Raw genomic sequence first — 19,702 nt, 5'->3', positions numbered from 1 at the left:
ACTCAAATTGGATAACAGTGGCTCTAACTACTGCAGAAAAGCATATCCTGTCTAGACAAACCATCTCTACAACTCCTTCCGGAATTTTTAATATTAAAAATTGGGCCGGAAAGTTAAATATTTACGAATAATAGTATGATTAGATATCTTAAGGATTGCAAACATGGATTTTATTGGCAGTATTAAAGCGTCACCATAATTGTTTTGGGCTTGGAAATTAGCTCGTGGTGGTTCAGAGTCCACCATCATATGGGCTGCATCAAAAAATCTTTCATCTAAGAAAATGACGGAAAAAGGATCTGAAAACCCGTTTGCAAGGTGTCTAAGAACATCTGACCGGAAATATCGAGAATTAGAGTCGGCCTTGAATAAATTAGAAGGGCTGATCTAAGAATCGCGGTAGGTATATTGATAGGGCTCTATGGTATCACATATCTCAAATCAAATTGGATAACATTGGCTTTAACTACTGCAGAAAAGCATATCCTGACTAGACAAACCATCTCTACAACTCCTTCCATATTTTTATACCCTCCACCATAGTATGGAGGGTATATTAAGTTTGTCATCCCGTTTGTAACGCCTCGAAATATACATTTTAGACTCCACAAAGTATATATATTCTTGATCAGCATAAAATTCTATGTCGATTTATCAATATCCGTCCGCCTGTCCGTTTGTGGAAATCATTCTAGCTTCCGAACGAAATGAAGTAAGTTGATAAAAATTTACCCAAATGTGTATTATGTCTGCAGGACTTTTGGTATTGAAAATGGCCCATGCAGGTCCACGTCTTTATATAGCCCCCATATAACGGTACCTACCGATATTCGGAATTTTGACGATTTTAGCGACTTTATTTACCGGAATTGTTTCAAATTCGGTATTTGAAGTTCGTGATAGATACTGCAGCACTAGACAGAAAATGGGTTATGTAAGTCCATGTCTTCGCATAGTCCCCATATAACGGTACCCCCCGAAATTCGGTATTTTGATGATTTTAGCGACATTATTTACCGGAATTGTTTCAAATTCAGTATTTGAAGTTCGAAATGGATACTACATCATAAGACAGAAAATAAGCCATGTAGCTTCACGTCTTCCTATAGCCCCCATATAACGGTACCCCCCTGATAATCGGTATTTGGATGATTTTTGCGACATTATTTACCGAAATTGTTTCAAATTTGGTATTTGAAGTTCGTAATGGATACTACAGCCTAAGACAGGACACTCCTACCTTTGCAAAATGCTAAAATTTGTGTTAATACCTTTTTCGGGTCCGGCTACGCGAATTAAATTTTTTCTAAATTTAACAGTTTTTGTAAGTAGCCGGACTTCGGCCGGGACCTTATAATTTCCTCTTCTGTCCCACGCCGGCTAACGCGAACCAAAATTTTCTACATTTGACACTTTTTGAAAGTAGGGGCTTGAAATTTTCTCCTCTGGGGATGATTATATCATCAAATATGATGGCAACTTTAAGAATTGCCGGAGAGAATTTTTGTGTCGAAAAAAGTATATCCAACTACTGTTTCTTGGCTTGGTAGATCTTTAGAATCAATTTGTCGGTAACATTATTCATTCAGCAAAGAACCCCCTAATTAAATGCATGTAATTACAGATATAGGTTTTATGACTTTCGATAGTTTAACTAAATACCACCTTCGGTAATTGTGTCAAGTCCCATAATTCAGAAAAAAAAGTTTCAAAACTAAGTAAATGCGGGTGCTAAGCGGAAATTGGTGGATTTTTGTTATCTTTATGTTGTTCGGCACGGGGTCAAAGAAAATCAATAGAGTATAAATTACTGAACAAATTGGAGTGGTTATGGTATTTTCAAATTGAATTATCTACAGAAAAGAACAACACCTGCTCCAATAATGAATTTGTCTATTGTTGCAATAACCGTTTTGTCTCTAATGGCTGTCCAAGCCAGAATTGTGGAGCAAAAAGATGTGGAAGAAAGGCCACGTTTGGATGGCCGCATTGTTGGTGGTCATAGAATTAATATCAGCGATGCACCACATCAGGTGTCGCTGCAAACATCGTCACACATCTGTGGAGGTTCCATAATTTCCAAACAATGGATTTTGACGGCGGCCCACTGTACTTCGTAAGAGTAAAGAATATTGATTATTTTTAAATATATTTAATTTAAATTTATTTTCCAGTGGCAAAACAGCAAAGGACCTTAAGGTACGTCTTGGCACCTCAGTCTACCTGTGGGGCGGTGAACTAATTCAGGTCGCTGAAATAGTTCAGCACGAACAATTCAATACATCCAATATAGACTACGATTATTCCCTCTTGAAGCTGGCCCGCGAGATTGAATTCGACAAAACCAAACAGCCTGCCAAGCTACCAGAAACTGAGGGCGATGATACCAAGGATGGTGTCATGTGCCATGTTACCGGCTGGGGAAGTACACAAAATCCATTTGAGCCTCGTGCCTGGTTACGTCAAACCGAGGTTCCCATATTCAATCGAGAAGAATGCTTTAAGAAATATGAAAAATTTGGTGGTGTTACCGAGTGCATGATCTGTGCCGGCTACATTGAGGGTGGTAAGGATGCTTGCCAGGGTGATTCTGGTGGTCCATTGGTTACAGAGGATGGTGTACTGGTTGGTGTGGTGTCTTGGGGTTATGGCTGTGCCCGTCCTGAATATCCTGGTATATATTCCAAGGTTTCTTACGTTCGTGATTGGATTCGCACAAATAGTGGCGTGTGAATGGTAGTTGGTGAATGTTTTATAATTGGCAAATAAAGTGTGATTTTAACAAAATAAAATTATCGTTTTTAATGGGCAAACTGTCTGTAACATAAAATATTTGTATCCTGTTCAGCAGCTTCTTTCTTAGAGAGAAAAGTTTATTCTCTTTTGTAAGAAAATCGTAAGCATTAAACTACTGTCTGTAAAAGTAGTGCTGCTCAAGAACATGAGCCCGCTCACCAGTCAATTTTAGTTTGTTATTATTTGTTATTAGCTTCATTAACTTTAATATTAAAAACAGTTGAAATAATAAAAAACAAGTAAAAAAGCTGTAGGTCCTCCATTTGGAACGAATTTGGCAATTTCCAGAATAATTAAATCCGTTAAAACTTCTGTTAAAATCTTAAAAATACCGAATGTAGCCATAATATTAGGATCTATACGACGACATTGACCTGCATAAACAACTTTTGTCCCAAGTCAAATGCGAAACTTGAAAAAAATAATAATTTAGGAAATCATAAAATGCCGAATATAGGGAGGTACTATTATATGGGGGCTATTCCAAAACGTGAACCTGCACACACAATTTTCTGTAATAGGCTTTATACCCATTACGAATTTCAAATACCAAATTTGAAACAATTTCGGTGAATAATGTCGCTAAAATCATCAAAATACCAAAAATCGGGAGTTCCCGCTGCATGGAGGCTATACGAAGACGTGGACCTGCTCAAAAAATTTTCTGTCAAAGGGTGTAGTGCCCATTACAAATATCAAATACCAAATTTGAAACAATTCCGGTGAATAATGTCGCTAAAATCATCAAAATACCGAATATCGGGAGGTGCCGTTACATGGAGGCTATACGAAGACGTAGACCAGCACAGAGAATATTCTGTCACAGGCTGTACTATCCATTACAAACTTCAAATACCAAATTTGAAACATTTTCTGTGAATAATGTCGCTAAAATCATCAAAATACAGAATATCGGGAGGTGCCGTTACATGGGGGCTATGCCAAGACGTGGCCCTGCACAGACAATTTTCTGTCATAGGCTGTAGTACTCGTTACGAATTTCAAATACCAAATTTAAAACATTTTCGGTGAATAATGTCGCTTAAATCACCAAAATACCGAAAACAGGGAGGTATAATTATACGGGGACTATATGAAGACGTGGACCTGCACAGACAATTTTCTGTCATAGGGTGAAGTACCCATTACAAAATTTCAAATACCAAATTTGAAACATTTCCATTGAATAATGTCGCTTAAAACACCAAAATACCGAAAATAGGGAGGTACCATTATACGGGAGCTATTTGAAAACGTTACGAACTTACGAACGAAAATGAAATATTGCAAAAATGAACTTACCCCATTGAAATTCCAAAAAGAGCAAGAACTTACACCGCAACAGAAAGAAATTAGACTCAAAGGAGCTAAAGAGTTGCTTCGCTTGGCCGAAAGTGAGAAAACATTCGTTGTCCAGCAGTTTGTAAAAAAACACAATGATCGCGTTTACTTGCCAAAGAGGTCAGCTGAAAATGTGCACCTTCGGTTGGCCACCAGAACTCAAGCACCGGCCATGGTGATGGTGTGGGCCGCCTTAACAGCCGATGGTCGCTCTCCGCTCGTATTAATCGACCGTGGCATCAGAATCGACGCCGAATATTATCGCGAAAATTTTCTGGATGGTGTATTAAAGCCTTGGGCACGCCAATATTTTGGCCGCAGAAGTTGGACATTCTAACTGGACTCAGCACGCGCCACCCAAGAATGGTTACAAAATGAGGTTCCTCGCTTCATTTCCAGCGCACAATTGCCACCAAAATCTCCGGATACCAATCCGTTGGACTACTTGTCTGGAGTATTTTGGAAAGCAAGGTTGGCACTAAAAAATACCAAAGTGGCGATCACTTCAAGCAAGCGCTTTGCCGGGAATGGGCCAAAATACCGCAGAGAAACATTCGGGCAGCGTGTGAAGGTTTCATTGCTATTTCCGACATTTTTGCTTTCATTCAACAAATTTAAAAAAAAAAAAAAACAGTAAAGAAAGTCCTAAAGGCGGGCGAGGCCGACTTTATGATACCCTACACCACTTTGCTAATTTAGTAGAGCTCCACATAACAATTAAAAGATTTTTTGGGAGAATTTAATCATACACACTATGATAATAATTATTATTTAAATTTCAAAGGAGTAAATATGCCGAGGCATATGTATCTTTTAAATTCGGACTTGTATTCCCCATTTGGTGCAAAATTAATTCGAAATCAGATAAAGATATATATGGGAACTATATCCAAATCTGAACCGATCTCGATAAAATTTGGCAAAGATATTTCTGAGTTGATATATTTCCCTGAATACAGTTGTTACGGAGTGCATATTACGGCTGTGGGTATCAAATACAACAAATCGGATGAGCAATATATATGGGAGCTATAGCTATATCCGAACCGATCTTCACCAAATTTGGCATACTACCTTCTAGACTCAATTCGGTCGTATGTGCTAAATTCCATCCCATTTGGGCAAATATTAGACGTTTGGCGCACAATAAAAGGTAAATCGGACGAAGTTATATATGGCAGCTATATCCAAATCTGAACCGATCTCGATAAAATTTAGCAAAGGTATTTCTGAGCTGCATTTGATATATTTCCCCAAACATTGTTGTTACAGAGTGTATATTACGGCTGTAGGTAACAAATACAACAAATCGGATGAACAATATATATGGGAGCTATAGGTATATCCGAACCGATCTTCACCAAATTTGGCATACTACCTTCTAGACTCAATTCGGTCGTATGTGCTAAATTCCATCCCATTTGGGCAAATATTAGACGTTTGGCGTACAATAAAAGGTAAATCGGACGAAGTTATATATGGCAGCTATATCCAAATCTGAACCCATTTCGATAAAATTTAGCAAAGGTATTTCTGAGCTGCATTTGATATATTTCCCCAAGTATTGTTATTACAGAGTGCATATTACGGCTGCGGAGGACAAAAATAGCAAATCGTATGAACAATATATATGGGAGCTATAGCTATATCTGAACCGATTTCGATCAAATTTGGTATACTTATTTTCAGGCCTAATTTAGTTGTATGTGCAAAATTCCATACTATTCAGACTGATATTACACGTTTGGTGCACAATAAAAGGCAAATCGGACGAAGATATATATGGGAGCTATATCTAAATTTTGATCGATTATCTCCAATTTCAATAGGGTTCGTCCTTGGGCCAAACAAATGTTGTTTGGAAAATTTCATCTCAATCGGATAATAAATCCGACCTGCATTTTGTTCACAAGAATTCATGGACAGACGTACGGACTGACATGCATAAATCAACTCAGAAAGTGATTCTATGGAGATCCTCAAAAGTAACTATGAGTCTATCTCGCTTCCTTCTCCATGTTACAAACAAATGCACAAAGACATAATACCCTTACCACTATGTGGTGTAGGGTATAAAAATGTAAAGATGATGTCGTTTGACTGCGTTGCAGTTTTTTTATTTCACCCTGTATGAGTACTTTTTGTAGCCTTTTAGTACGAATTTCTAGAAAATTCAGCCACACCACATGCCTATACACCAAAACTGGCCCTCGGGAAAAATTCAAGATTTTATATTCTAACTTCGTTATTTTCGTCACTACTTTGACCTTAAATGCAATTTTTAACCACATTTGGAAAAAGGGGCCAAAAAGACCCCTTGACTTGCCGGAAATACTGCATAACCAAAATTTAAGCATTCCATGAGATCTTAAAACAAAATTCCCCTCTATTTAGGCTACTTTGGGATATAAATTTTCAAAACGCCGATAAGTGTTTCTTCTATTTTTTCATCAACTTTTTTAATCTATGGAGGATTTCTTGTGATTATGGAAAACAATGAATTTCACACGGAGACCAACAATTTTGATATTTTCCCAACCGAATGTGCTTCATAATTATGCCATGCTCGGTGAAGGGCTAAAGTGCAACCTTAAGTTGTGCTTAACAAATAAAATCGAAAGTAATTAAATGCGGGTTGTAAGTAACCGGAACTAGTTGTGGCAATGAAAGTTGATAGTTTTTTATTTGTTATCATTGCGTTGGGCGCCACGGGTGACAGATAAGTTTTTCTAAAAGTGGTGAGACAAAGTTTAAGTTTACGAAATACAAATTTTTATATAAAACACTATTCGAATTGGAGTTGAGACATCAGTTCCTATTATTAACTTCCAAAGACAAGAAGAACAAAGAGTTTATAAAATGAAGTCATTCATAATAACAACAATAGCAGTATTGTCCTTTATGGGAGTGCAAGGTAGATTTTTAGAGGATATGGATATTGAAGGAACTCCACGATTGGATGGACGCATTGTGGGTGGCCATAAAATCAACATCACCGATGCCCCACATCAAATTTCATTGCAAACATCGGCACACATTTGTGGTGGTTCCATAATTTCCAAACAATGGATTTTAACGGCGGCTCACTGTACCTAGTAAGTTCGATTCTATGACTCGGATTAATAATATAAATAATTTTTAATAAATATTGCATAATGTTTCCAGTGGCAAAACAGCAGATCGCATGAAGGTACGTCTGGGCACCTCCGAGTCGGCAAAGGGTGGCGAGCTAATTGATGTCGTCGAAATTGTTCAACATGAAAAATTCAATTACTCCAATGTGGATTATGATTATTCCCTACTCAAATTGGAGCATGAAATAGAATTCGATGAAACTAAACAACCTGTCAAGTTGCCAGAAACTAAGGAAGAGAATGCCAAGGATGGTGATATGTGCCGTGTTACCGGTTGGGGTAATACTCAAAATATCTTGGAATCTCGTACATGGTTGCGTCAGGCGGAAGTTCCCATTTTCAGTCAAGAGGAGTGTTCGGAAAAGTATAAGAAATTCGGTGGTGTTACTGAGCGTATGATATGCGCCGGGTACATTCAAGGTGGCAAGGATGCATGCCAGGGTGATTCAGGTGGTCCATTGGTTTCCGAGGATGGTGTTCTCGTTGGTGTTGTGTCTTGGGGTTATGGTTGTGCCCGTCCCGATTATCCTGGCATCTATTCGAGAGTTTCCTATGTTCGTGATTGGATTCGTACGAATAGTGGGGTTTAATTGACATATTCCGACTGTATGTGAGAAATAAACATTTGTGAAATAAAAAAATATTTTTTAATTTATTTTTTTAATACTACGATCTACATATTTTACAAATAAAGCAGTATGTCCAGCCGGACCGAATTATGAATAAAAATGCCAAATATATATTGGGGTCTTTATAAAGACGTGATCTTCAATATGCAACGTTTGTCATAAGCCATTACAATATTCAAATACGAATCTTAAAAAAAAATTCATGTGAATAATGTAGCTAAAATCATCAAAATACTGAATATAGGCAGGTACCGATATATAGGCCCTATGCGAATACCTGGACCTGCAAAGACTATTTTCTGTCATAGACTGTAGTACCCATTAAGAACTTCAAATGTGATATTTGAAATAATTCCGGTGAATAATGTCCATAAAATCATCAAAATATCGAGTATGGGGGAGGAGGTATCATTGTATGGGGCTATAGGATATCGTGGACCTATATAGACAATTTTTTCCAGGGGGTAAAGTACTTAGAAAGCTTTTCTTGTGCGGATTTTCATATAATTCCGGTTAATAATGTCGCTAAAATCATAAAAAATACTGAATGTAGGGAGGTACCGTTATATGGGGGATATACGATATGGTGTACCTATATAGACAATACACTTCCAGGGGTAAAGAACTCAGAAGATACTCCTTGTGTTGATTTTCAGACATTCTATTGAAAAAGTTGGCTACAATTATCAAAATACAGAATATCTGGGGTACCGTTATATGGTGGCTATATAAAATGGTGGATCGATATAGATAATCTTCGAACTTGACCTGCTTGCAGGCAAAAGACTCATCTGTGCAAAAGATTTGCTTCCTATCTTTATTCGCTTCGACTCTAGCATGATTCCAATAGACGGACAGGTCAAAATCGTCTTAGAATTTTACGCTGACCAAGATTGTTAGGTCTAAAATTATTATTTCGATGACTTACACACGGAATGACGAACTTAATATACCCTCCATACTATTTATGGTGGAGGGTATAAAAAGTAGTGAAATAACTGACTGACAGATTGAGAATCAATGCCCAGATGAATCGGCTGAAGTAGGATCTTGAAATTTTGCACGAGGCCCAGCCTTGGTGCATAGGCATGCGATATGGCTGGGTGTTTGAAAATTCGTACGAAAATTACTCAAATGTACTAAGAATGTAACATTTTGGACAAATGGAATGCACCGATGGAGTGCAAGATAGATGTGTCAAAGAGTTTTTGGAAATTCGAACTCAAGTATATACTTCTTATACTTAAAATTTAGTAAGAGAATAAAAGTTGGGAAGTAAGTTTCATATATGATAGCAGTTGTGTGTACTAAGTGTGCGATTTATACTGAATGGTACTAAATTTGGAACAGTTTGGTTTAGGTTGAACGGATGAAGCTGGAATTTTGAAATTCTGTATTTGAGTCCCTGTTGGTAGTAAGTATTAGATAAAGAGGTGGTTTTGGAAATATGTACTACTAGCCCGCGAAAAGTGCTAAGTAGTACTATATTTGGTACAATTTCGTACTGGGTGAACAGATAGTGCTTGAAGGCTGAAATTTCGTATTGAGGTGGCTGTTCATGTGAAATCTGGATATTGAAGGTGGTTTCGGAGTTGTGTACTATAATTGTACGAAAAGTTCTAAATGGTACTAGATTTGGTATTGAGCGAAGGGATAGAACTGGAATCCTGAAATTGTATATGGATGTCACTGTTGGTGACCGTGGTTGAAAAAGTAGCTGGTTTTGGGTATGTGTACTATAATTGTACTAAGTGGTACTAAATTTGGTAATGGGGAAATAAAAATATTGGTTTGAAAATGCGTACTATTCTTTTAAATATAAAATAGTACTAAATTTGGGTGAAGGAATAGAGAACAAATTATGAAATTAAATGCAACTCTTGGTGTCTGCTGGCTTTGGAAATGTTTACTATAATTGTTCGAAAAGTGTAAAATGCTACTAAATTTTGTATTAGGTAAATATATAGAGCTAGAATCACGAAAATGATGTTGAGATCTATCTTGGTATCTGATGTTGAGATCTGGTAGTGGTTTTACAAATGCATACCATAATTTTTCGGAAAGTTATAAATAGTATTAAATTTGGATTAATCTTGGTGTCTTGAATGGAGTTAATTTAGACAGGTGGATATGCAAGAAAATGTTACTAAATTTCGTATTGAGTGAAGGGAGGTTACTTTTGTTTGAGTGAAAGGAGGTCATTGTTGGTTTCCAGGATTTACATATGGAAATGTTGAAATACTTTTGGGCAGAAAAGTTGGATGTGGTACCATTGTGCAATGGTTTTACTAATATTCTCCTCGGAAAAGTTAATAATATTCAGCTCCGTAAAGTTTGAAGATTTTTATGGTGAAAAATATAAATATTTTCTTATTATTCTTTCCGAAAAGGGGGAAAAATGAGGAAGGTCTGCAAATTTAATACAATATATGAAGATTTGATTAACAATTAAACTAAACAAATTGTGCATATTGAGCACTAGAAAGATCTAACATGAACTGTTGAAACTAATCTAAAATTTTAAGGTGGACTTTATGTTGACGAAGTAGCAGACATTTGCTGGTAAAGTATAAGGGTAAAAACTATATTTAAACGGGATCTTAGCAAGTCTAGTTGAATTCTACTATGGATCAAAGACGTCAAAATTCTAAATCTTTCCCAAATGCCAGAAATTAGTGAAAACACGGGTTACATTTTTGTGAGTTTATGCCAGAATCCCCTACAAATCATCGTTTTAGAAGAATGATGTCATAGACAAAAGTAGTTTTCATCGAATTTCACAATAAGTAACCAAAAACGGTCTCTATTTTTCATTATACGGATGAAATAAAAAACTGGAACAAAATCATTTCATAATTTTTCCATTTTTATAGCCTGAACTATAGTATGGAGGGTACATTAAGTTTGTCATTCCGTTTGTAACACCTCGAAATATAGGAAGAAATGAAGAAGGTAGATAAAATTTAACTTAAATGTGTATTATATCTGGAAGACTTTTGGTATTGAAAATGGTCCATGTAGGTCCACGTCTTCCTTTAGCCCCCATATAACGGTACCCCCGGTGTTCGGTATTTTGATGAGTTTAGCGACATTATTTACCTGAATTATTTCAAATTTTGTATTTGAAGTTCGTAATGGATACTACAGCCTATACCAGAAAATTGTCTGTGCAGGTCCACGTTTTATAACCCCCATGGTATCTCCCTATATTCGGAATTTTGATGATTTTAGCTACATTATAAATAGCTTATGACAAAAGTTGCCTATGCAGGGCCACGTCGTCGTATAGACCCTAGTATTTTTTAAATTTTAACAGAATTTTTAACGGATTTAATTTTTTTTAAATTGCCAAATTTGTACGAAATGGTGGAGGTTATTCAAAGTTACAGCTAATTTACTTGTTTTTTTATTGTAAATTTAGCACGTTTTTACTCTAGACCAACATTTCCCTTTATGCTTCATTTTTTTGAAGGAAGTGTCAAAGGAAATAGTATTATAGATGGAATTTCAATTTCGGACTCTGAATAAAAGAAATTTGTATATTCAATATGTACCATGGAAAAAATGTCATCATTATGGATTTATATAAATCTTTTTTCTTTTCTCTTAATTTAACACGTTTCTACTCTAGACCTAAATCTCCCTTTATACTTCGTTCTTTGGAGAAAGTTTCAAAGGAAGAATTATTCTAGATCGAATTCTCAACAAAAGACATCTATAGATTCAATATATATATGACAATATTTTACCAATATTGGTTTATAAAACAACTTTTTTTCCTAGTAATTTAAAACGTTACCATTTTTTACCAAAATCTCCCTATATACTTTTTTTAGGAGAAAGTGTCAAAGGGAGAATTATTCTAGATAGAATTTCATTGTCAGCCTCTGATGAAAAGAAATTTATATATTCAATATGTCATGTCGGTTTATAAAAATCAATTTTTTTGAACACATTTAGCAGTTGTTTCCAATGCAAAATTTCCCATAACTTCAATGTCCAATAGCCAATCAGGGTTGTGGAAATTTCTATTGGAAATCCTTATGGGCTTATATCTCCATGAGACGGTCCTGGTTCCATGTAAAAAGCTTGTATACAGTTGACAATAATTATAACCAATAACAATATTTACTATAATATTATCGATCATTATAAAAATTAATTAAAAGCCAAAGAAGCATTTCAACACTTGCATGTGTCGGAAAACTTTGGCACGGACTTTTTTCATGTTGCCGGAAAAGAAATATGTGTGGTATGTGGGTCAAGTACCTTGGCAAAGTCTCGCAGGTTTGGCCCATAAAATTGCTCCAATTAAAGTTTAAAGTCAATATGAAAAAGACGAAGAAGAACATGTGTGGTGATAAACACCTAAACCCGGTGCTGGACACAATGGGCGGTCGTCTTTGGATAATGAAAAACGATGATAGTAAAAGTCACACTAGGCAGGCGACAATAGATAAGTGTGGCAAGTTAATGAAGCGCATAAGCTTTCCGCTTTCAATGAGGAACTATAAAAACTAAACGGAATGGGAGTTACAGCAACAGTTATACTCAACTTGATTCGGAGTAAAGTTAGAAAAACAGGAAAAGACACAACAACAATGGTTAAGATTTTTGTGGTGACTTTGACGCTATGTCTTTTTGGAGTATTAATTCAGGAAGCCCAGGGAAGAGGTTGTTTGATACCCAAGACAAAACGAAATGAACGGAGCCCTCACGAGATGGAAACTAAGGATATAGCTGTAACACCACGTTTGGATGGACGCATTGTTGGTGGTCATAAAGTCAATATAACCGATGCTCCACATCAAATATCGCTGCAGACATCCTCACACATTTGTGGTGGTTCCCTGATTTCCAAGCAGTGGATTTTAACGGCAGCTCATTGTACCGAGTATGGAAGAAAATCTCTCTTCTGAAATTCAAAATTGTAATTTTCTCCTTCCCCTTTCAGAGGCCGCACCCCAGATCGCCTAAAGGTACGCGTTGGCAGCTCCGAATACTCCAAGGGTGGCGAGTTAATTGATGTCATGGAAATTGTCCAACATGAAAAATTCAATTACTCCAATGTGGATTATGATTATTCCCTACTCAAATTGGCCAAGGAAATTGAATTTGATGACACCAAGCAGGCTGTGAAATTGCCGGAAACCAAAGATGTTGCCATGGACGGTACCATGTGTTTCGTTACCGGTTGGGGTAATACCCAAAATGCCACCGAATCTCGTGAATGGTTGCGTCTGGCTGAAGTTCCCATTTTCAATCAGGAACAATGTTCAGATAAATATAGGAAATTTGGTGGTGTCACCGATCGCATGATCTGTGCCGGTTACATTGAGGGTGGTAAGGATGCCTGCCAGGGAGATTCCGGTGGTCCTTTGGTAACCGAGGAGGGTGTTCTGGTTGGTGTGGTTTCATGGGGTTATGGTTGTGCCCGTCCCGATTTTCCCGGCATCTATTCGAGAGTTTCATATGTTCGTGATTGGATTCGTACGAATACTGGTGTTTAGAGGAGAGTGGAAAATTTTGGAATAAAAAATTATAATTGAAATGAAATTTGTGTGACTTTTTATACTTCTTTTATGGGGAAAAGGGTCTTTTCCGTTGAGGAGGGTGTAAAAAAGAGAAAACACGTCTATAGAGGTAATTTCCTCGTCTTCCATATTTATACCCTACAGGATATTATGTCTTTGTGCATTTGTTTGTAACATGAGGAAGGAAACGAGATAGACCAATAGTAACTTTTGAGGATCTTCATAGAATCACTTTCTGAGTCGATTTGTCTATGTCAGTCCGTCTGTCCATGTATTTAGTGAACGATATGCAGGTCGCATTTTTAATCCGATTGATGCGACATCTTCCAAACAATATTTGTTTGGTCAAAGGACGAACCCTATTGAAATTGTTGAGAATTGGTTAAAATTTAACCGATTTTGGGGTAAACTGTGCACCAAATGGCCAATATCAGCCTAAATTACCCGAATTTCGGGACATCCGACCGAATTCAGTCTAGAAACAATTCACAGTGCAATAATGTAACTTGACGGAGTAAAACGCTACGCTAGCTTTAAGTTAATTATAAAAATTCATTTTAGTATTTATAAACATGCCTATTTCCCTGAAGATTAAATTTATTGAATTTCGAAATATTGGAGTATTAAAATAAAATATTAAAAAATATTTTTTCCAAGGACCAATGAACGTGGATTTTTTAAAGAATATTTTTTCCAAGGACCAATAAACGTGGATTTTTTAAAGAATATTTTTTCCAAGGACCAATGAACGTGGATTTTTTAAAAAAATATTTTTTCCAAGGACCAATGAACGTGGATTTTTTAAAGATTTTTTTTTCCAAGAACCAATGAACGTGGATTTTTTAAAGAATATTTTTTCCAAGGACCAATGAACGTGGATTTTTTAAAGAATATTTTTTCCAAGGACTAATGAACGTGGATTTTTTAAAGAATATTTTTTCCAAGGACTAATGAACGTGGATTTTTTAAAGAATATTTTTTCCAAGGACTAATGAACGTTGATTTTTTAAAGAATATTTTTTCCAAAGACCGATCAACGTGGATTTTTTAAAGAATATTTTTTCCAAGGACTAATGAACGTGGATTTTTTAAAGAATATTTTTTCCAAGGACTAATGAACGTGGATTTTTTAAAGAATATTTTTTCCAAGGACTAATGAACGTGGATTTTTTAAAGAATATTTTTTCCAAGGACCAATCAACGTGGATTTTTTAAAGAATATTTTTTCCAAAGACCAATCAACGTGGACTTTTTAAAGAATATTTTTTTCCAAAGACCAATCAACGTGGATTTTTTAAAGAATATTTTTTTCCAAGGACTAATGAACGTGGATTTTTTAAAGAATATTTTTTCCAAGGACTAATGAACGTGGATTTTTTAAAGAATATTTTTTCCAAGGACAAATGAACGTGGATTTTTTAAAGAATATTTTTTCCAAGGAGCAATGAACGTGGATTTTTTAAAGAATATTTTTTCCAAGGACTAATGAACGTGGATTTTTTAAAGAATATTTTTTCCAAGGACTAATGAACGTGGATTTTTTAAAGAATATTTTTTCCAAGGACTAATGAACGTTGATTTTTTAAAGAATATTTTTTCCAAGGACTAATGAACGTTGATTTTTTAAAGAATATTTTTTCCAAAGACCGATCAACGTGGATTTTTTAAAGAATATTTTTTCCAAGGACTAATGAACGTGGATTTTTTAAAGAATATTTTTTCCAAGGACTAATGAACGTGGATTTTTTAAAGAATATTTTTTCCAAGGACTAATGAACGTGGATTTTTTAAAGAATATTTTTTCCAAGGACTAATGAACGTTGATTTTTTAAAGAATATTTTTTCCAAGGACTAATGAACGTTGATTTTTTAAAGAATATTTTTTCCAAAGACCGATCAACGTGGATTTTTTAAAGAATATTTTTTCCAAGGACTAATGAACGTGGATTTTTTAAAGAACATTTTTTCCAAGGACTAATGAACGTGGATTTTTTAAAGAATATTTTTTCCAAGGACTAATGAACGTGGATTTTTTAAAGAATATTTTTTCCAAGGACTAATGAACGTGAATTTTTTAAAGAAATATTTTTTCTAAGGACTAATGAACGTGGATTTTTTAAAGAATATTTTTTCCAAGGACTAATGAACGTGGATTTTTTAAAGAATATTTTTTCCAAGGACTAATGAACGTGGATTTTTTAAAGAATATTTTTTCCAAGGACTAATGAACGTGGATTTTTTAAAGAATATTTTTTCCAAGGACTAATGAACGTGGATTTTTTAAAGAATATTTTTTCCAAGGACTAATGAACGTGGATTTTTTAAAGAATATTTTTTCCAAGGACTAATGAACGTGGATTTTTTAAAGAATATTTTTTCCAAGGACTAATGAACGTGGATTTTTTAAAGAATATTTTTTCCAAGGACTAATGAACGTGGATTTTTTAAAGAATATTTTTTCCAAGGACTAATGAACGTGGATTTTTTAAAGAATATTTTTTCCAAGGACTAATGAACGTGGATTTTTTAAAGAATATTTTTTCCAAGGACTAATGAACGTGGATTTTTTAAAGAATATTTTTTCCAAGGACTAATGAACGTGGATTTTTTAAAGAATATTTTTTCCAAGGACTAATGAACGTGGATTTTTTAAAGAATATTTTTTCCAAGGACTAATGAACGTGGATTTTTTAAAGAATATTTTTTCCAAGGACTAATGAACGTGGATTTTTTAAAGAATATTTTTTCCAAGGACTAATGAACGTGGATTTTTTAAAGAATATTTTTTCCAAGGACTAATGAACGTGGATTTTTTAAAGAATATTTTTTCCAAGGACCAATGAATATTTTCCAAGGACTAATGAACGTGGATTTTTTAAAGAATATTTTTTCCAAGGACAAATGGACGTGGATTTTTTTAAAGAATATTTTTTCCAAGGACCAATGGACGTGGATTTTTTTAAAAATGTTTTTTCCAATGACCAATCAACGTGGACTTTTAAACAATATTTTTTCCAAGGATCAATGAACGTTGATTTTTTAAAGAATATTTTTTCCAAAGACCAATCAACGTGGATTTTTTAAAGAATATTTTTTCCAAGGACTAATGAACGTGGATTTTTTAAAGAATATTTTTTCCAAGGACTAATGAACGTGGATTTTTTAAAGAATATTTTTTCCAAGGACTAATGAACGTGGATTTTTTAAAGAATATTTTTTCTAAGGACAAATGAACGTGGATTTTTTAAAGAACATTTTTTCCAAGGACTAATGAACGTGGATTTTTTAAAGAATATTTTTTTCAAGGACTAATGAACGTGGATTTTTTAAAGAATATTTTTTCCAAGAACTAATGAACGTGGATTTTTTAAAGAATATTTTTTCTAAGGACTAATGAACGTGGATTTTTTAAAGAATATTTTTTCCAAGGACTAATGAACGTGGATTTTTTAAAGAATATTTTTTTCAAGGACTAATGAACGTGGATTTTTTAAAGAATATTTTTTCCAAAGACCAATCAACGTGGATTTTTTAAAGAATATTTTTTCCAAGGACTAATGAACGTGGATTTTTTTAAAGAATATTTTTTCCAAGGACTAATGAACGTGGATTTTTTAAAGAATATTTTTTTCAAGGACTAATGAACGTGGATTTTTTAAAGAATATTTTTTCCAAGGACCAATGAAAGTGGATTTTTTAAAGAATATTTTTTCCAAGGACCAATGAAAGTGGATTTTTTAAAAAATATTTTTTCCAAGAACCAATGAACGTGGATTTTTAAAAAAATATTTTTTCCAAGAACCAATAAACGTGGATTTTTTAAAGAATATTTTTTCCAAGGACCAATGAACGTATGAATGTTTGATCTACTTCAAATAAATTATTTTGTTACGGAACTCTATTAAATATGCATATTGGTGCAGGATATCATATAGTCGACCTCATCCGCCTTTAGACTTTTCCTAACTGGTTTAAGATTTTCAATGATTCTTGAATCACTCACAGATTTTTATGGACTTTCAGAGTATCTGCTTAAATATATCGATCCATGGAATACCTGTAGAGTCCTCTTTATTCCAAGTTCCCACATTATTATACCACACTTTCTGCGTTGCCAATAGAAAACGTTGACCCGCATTAATTCAATATTTGCAATAAATTATTGACATAATAATTAGCGGCATTATTATTTTTTCTTAAATTTGTTGCAATGAGTGGTGTGCCAATTTTTCGAAAAATATGTTTTTTCCGAATTTAGCACCTGATAAAACCTGGTATATAAATACTCATTGCAAATGGTAGTTCAAATACCATTCGCGTTAATTGTGCTATGAAAAAGGTTGTAAATTAGAAAAAAATTAAGAAAAAATGTTGGAATTCAAAACGTTTATGCGGCTATTGCTATTGCTCTGGGTCTTATTGGTGGTTGAGGGAAGATTCCTTGATTCCTCTGGAGAACTTATTACCGTAAAGGGGCAGGAGTTTCCCATTAAACCACGGCCAGATGGTCGCATTGTTGGTGGCCAGCGAATAAATATTACCGAGGCTCCATATCAAATATCGCTGCAAACCAGGTCAATGCACATTTGTGGGGGGTCGATTATATCCAAGGAATGGATTCTAACGGCGGCCCATTGTACCTAGTAAGTAAAACTCAGGATATAAAATTAGAAAATAAAATCTTGAAATAATAAATTTCTTGGTTTCAGTGGTCGAATGGCTTCCGAGCTCAAAGTTCGTTTGGGCAGTGCAAACACAAGTGATGGGGGCGTTCTTATTGACGTTGTCGAACTGGTGCAACATGAAAAATTCAATATTCGAAATGTGGACTACGACTATTCTTTGATAAAATTATCCCAAGAAATTGAATTGGACGATACCAAAGAAATTGTGGAATTGCCAAAATTAAAGGAGGATTTCATAGATGGCACAATGTGTCTGGTAACCGGTTGGGGTCATACCAAAAATAAGACCGATTCGGAAGAAGTGCTGCGTCAAACTAAGGTCCCGATATTTAATCAAAAGGAATGTTCCCGAAGATATGGTCTATTTGGTGGTGTCACAGAACGCATGCTCTGTGCCGGCTATGCTGAGGGTGGCAAGGATGCATGCCAGGGTGATTCCGGAGGTCCTTTGGTCACCGAGGATGGTGTTTTAATCGGTGTTGTCTCCTGGGGTTATGGTTGTGCCCGCCCTAATTTTCCGGGTATTTATTCGAGGGTATCATATGTACGTGATTGGATAACAGAACATGCTAAAGTCTAAAGGGGGACTGATGGTGGGGGTGAATTGATATCTAAACAAGTAGTAAAATGTGTGCCTCAACAAAAAAATATTTGTTTAATTTTTTTTGGTGAAAATTTAGTGACTTTGTTTGGGGTCTTAGCCTAATAATTGCGGATTAATTTTTTTTTCAAGAACTCGCAGTTCAGGTATATTGAATTTTTAAAAATATTCTCTGATTAATAATCCTGTTTTTAAACGATTTTCAAGGGTTCTGTGCCTAAAAATCGAGGATTTTCCTAGATAAAATGTTACTCAAATGTATATTATGTCTGCAGTACTTTTGGTATAGAAAATGGGCCGATACCTCCCGACATTCGGCATTTTTATGATTTTAGCGACATTATTCACCAGAATTGTTTCAAATTTGGTATTTGAAATTCGAAATGGATACTACAGCCTAGAACAGAAAACTGTGCAGGTCCACAGAATTTTTAACGGATTTTACTATTTTTGAGAATTGCCAAATTCGTTCCAAATTGTGGAGGGTATTCAAAGTTCGGCCCAGCCGAACTTACAGCTTTTTTACTTGTTTTAATTTTATTAAGGACTCTCAGCCCCTCTCGTGAGGGGCATTATATAATTGTGAGACATTTTCAGCCAAAAAACCTGTTTTTTAATTTTTTTAAAGATGGCTGTCAAACAATGGCTCTCAGAGATACGCTCTCAGACAATGGTTCTCAGATTATTAATAGTGGAAATTTCAAAGATTTTTCTAAGGACATTCGGATTACTCATCAGGATCTTTAAGGCTATTTTGAAGGACAGAGACTATAAATCTTGGATTTATTTAAGATACTTCACGAACTCTAAATCATCTTGTGTTCGAATGAAATGTGTTAATGAATCTCATCCCGATAAATGTAAATCTTTAAAAGGATTTTTTCCAAGGACTCTCCTTCTAATGGTCGTGGTATATTTGCCAAGACTCTCCACGAATTTTAAACGATTTTATTCAAGGCCTCTGAGCTCAACGATGATTTTT

The 19,702-nt window shown here is 35.0% G+C and overlaps 4 protein-coding genes across 4 annotated transcripts; all 4 read left to right on the top strand.

The window, feature by feature from the left end:
* The first annotated feature begins 1,504 nt into the window (after positions 1–1,504).
* Positions 1,505–2,769, top strand: LOC101896104 (trypsin-1). Its single transcript, XM_005175901.4, has 2 exons — positions 1,505–2,116; positions 2,175–2,769. Exons 1-2 carry the CDS (start codon positions 1,884–1,886, stop codon positions 2,731–2,733), a joined length of 792 nt encoding a protein of 263 aa, XP_005175958.3. The 5' UTR covers positions 1,505–1,883; the 3' UTR covers positions 2,734–2,769.
* Positions 2,770–6,972: 4,203 nt separating this feature from the next.
* Positions 6,973–7,870, top strand: LOC101895938 (trypsin-1-like). The gene is made up of 2 exons (XM_005175900.4): positions 6,973–7,232; positions 7,303–7,870. Exons 1-2 carry the CDS (start codon positions 6,997–6,999, stop codon positions 7,859–7,861), a joined length of 795 nt encoding a protein of 264 aa, XP_005175957.2. The 5' UTR covers positions 6,973–6,996; the 3' UTR covers positions 7,862–7,870.
* A 4,359-nt stretch (positions 7,871–12,229) lies between these two features.
* LOC101895761 (trypsin-1-like) lies at positions 12,230–13,410 on the top strand. Its single transcript, XM_005175899.4, has 3 exons — positions 12,230–12,365; positions 12,548–12,794; positions 12,855–13,410. Exons 1-3 carry the CDS (start codon positions 12,230–12,232, stop codon positions 13,408–13,410), a joined length of 939 nt encoding a protein of 312 aa, XP_005175956.2.
* Positions 13,411–17,753: 4,343 nt separating this feature from the next.
* Positions 17,754–18,758, top strand: LOC101895586 (trypsin-1-like). Its single transcript, XM_005175898.4, has 2 exons — positions 17,754–18,077; positions 18,144–18,758. Exons 1-2 carry the CDS (start codon positions 17,803–17,805, stop codon positions 18,697–18,699), a joined length of 831 nt encoding a protein of 276 aa, XP_005175955.1. The 5' UTR covers positions 17,754–17,802; the 3' UTR covers positions 18,700–18,758.
* The last annotated feature ends 944 nt before the right edge of the window (positions 18,759–19,702 follow it).

Source organism: Musca domestica, unplaced genomic scaffold, assembly GCF_030504385.1.
Source record: "Musca domestica strain aabys unplaced genomic scaffold, Musca_domestica.polishedcontigs.V.1.1 3, whole genome shotgun sequence".
Taxonomy (NCBI): Eukaryota; Metazoa; Arthropoda; class Insecta; order Diptera; family Muscidae; genus Musca; species Musca domestica.
The sequence above is the reverse complement of the archived record's forward strand: the minus strand, read 5'-3'. Positions and strand labels throughout refer to the sequence as shown.

Excerpts from the sequence above, each read along its gene's own strand:
- LOC101896104 (XM_005175901.4), top strand. The coding sequence starts at position 1,884 with ATGAATTTGTCTATTGTTGCAATAACCGTTTTGTCTCTAATGGCTGTC. Across the intron at positions 2,117-2,174 it reads ACGGCGGCCCACTGTACTTC|TGGCAAAACAGCAAAGGACC; the intron begins GTAAGAGTAAAG and ends TTTATTTTCCAG.
- LOC101895938 (XM_005175900.4), top strand. The coding sequence starts at position 6,997 with ATGAAGTCATTCATAATAACAACAATAGCAGTATTGTCCTTTATGGGA. Across the intron at positions 7,233-7,302 it reads ACGGCGGCTCACTGTACCTA|TGGCAAAACAGCAGATCGCA; the intron begins GTAAGTTCGATT and ends TAATGTTTCCAG.
- LOC101895761 (XM_005175899.4), top strand. The coding sequence starts at position 12,230 with ATGAAAAAGACGAAGAAGAACATGTGTGGTGATAAACACCTAAACCCG. Across the intron at positions 12,366-12,547 it reads GGCGACAATAGATAAGTGTG|TATTAATTCAGGAAGCCCAG; the intron begins GCAAGTTAATGA and ends GTCTTTTTGGAG. Across the intron at positions 12,795-12,854 it reads ACGGCAGCTCATTGTACCGA|AGGCCGCACCCCAGATCGCC; the intron begins GTATGGAAGAAA and ends TTCCCCTTTCAG.
- LOC101895586 (XM_005175898.4), top strand. The coding sequence starts at position 17,803 with ATGTTGGAATTCAAAACGTTTATGCGGCTATTGCTATTGCTCTGGGTC. Across the intron at positions 18,078-18,143 it reads ACGGCGGCCCATTGTACCTA|TGGTCGAATGGCTTCCGAGC; the intron begins GTAAGTAAAACT and ends TCTTGGTTTCAG.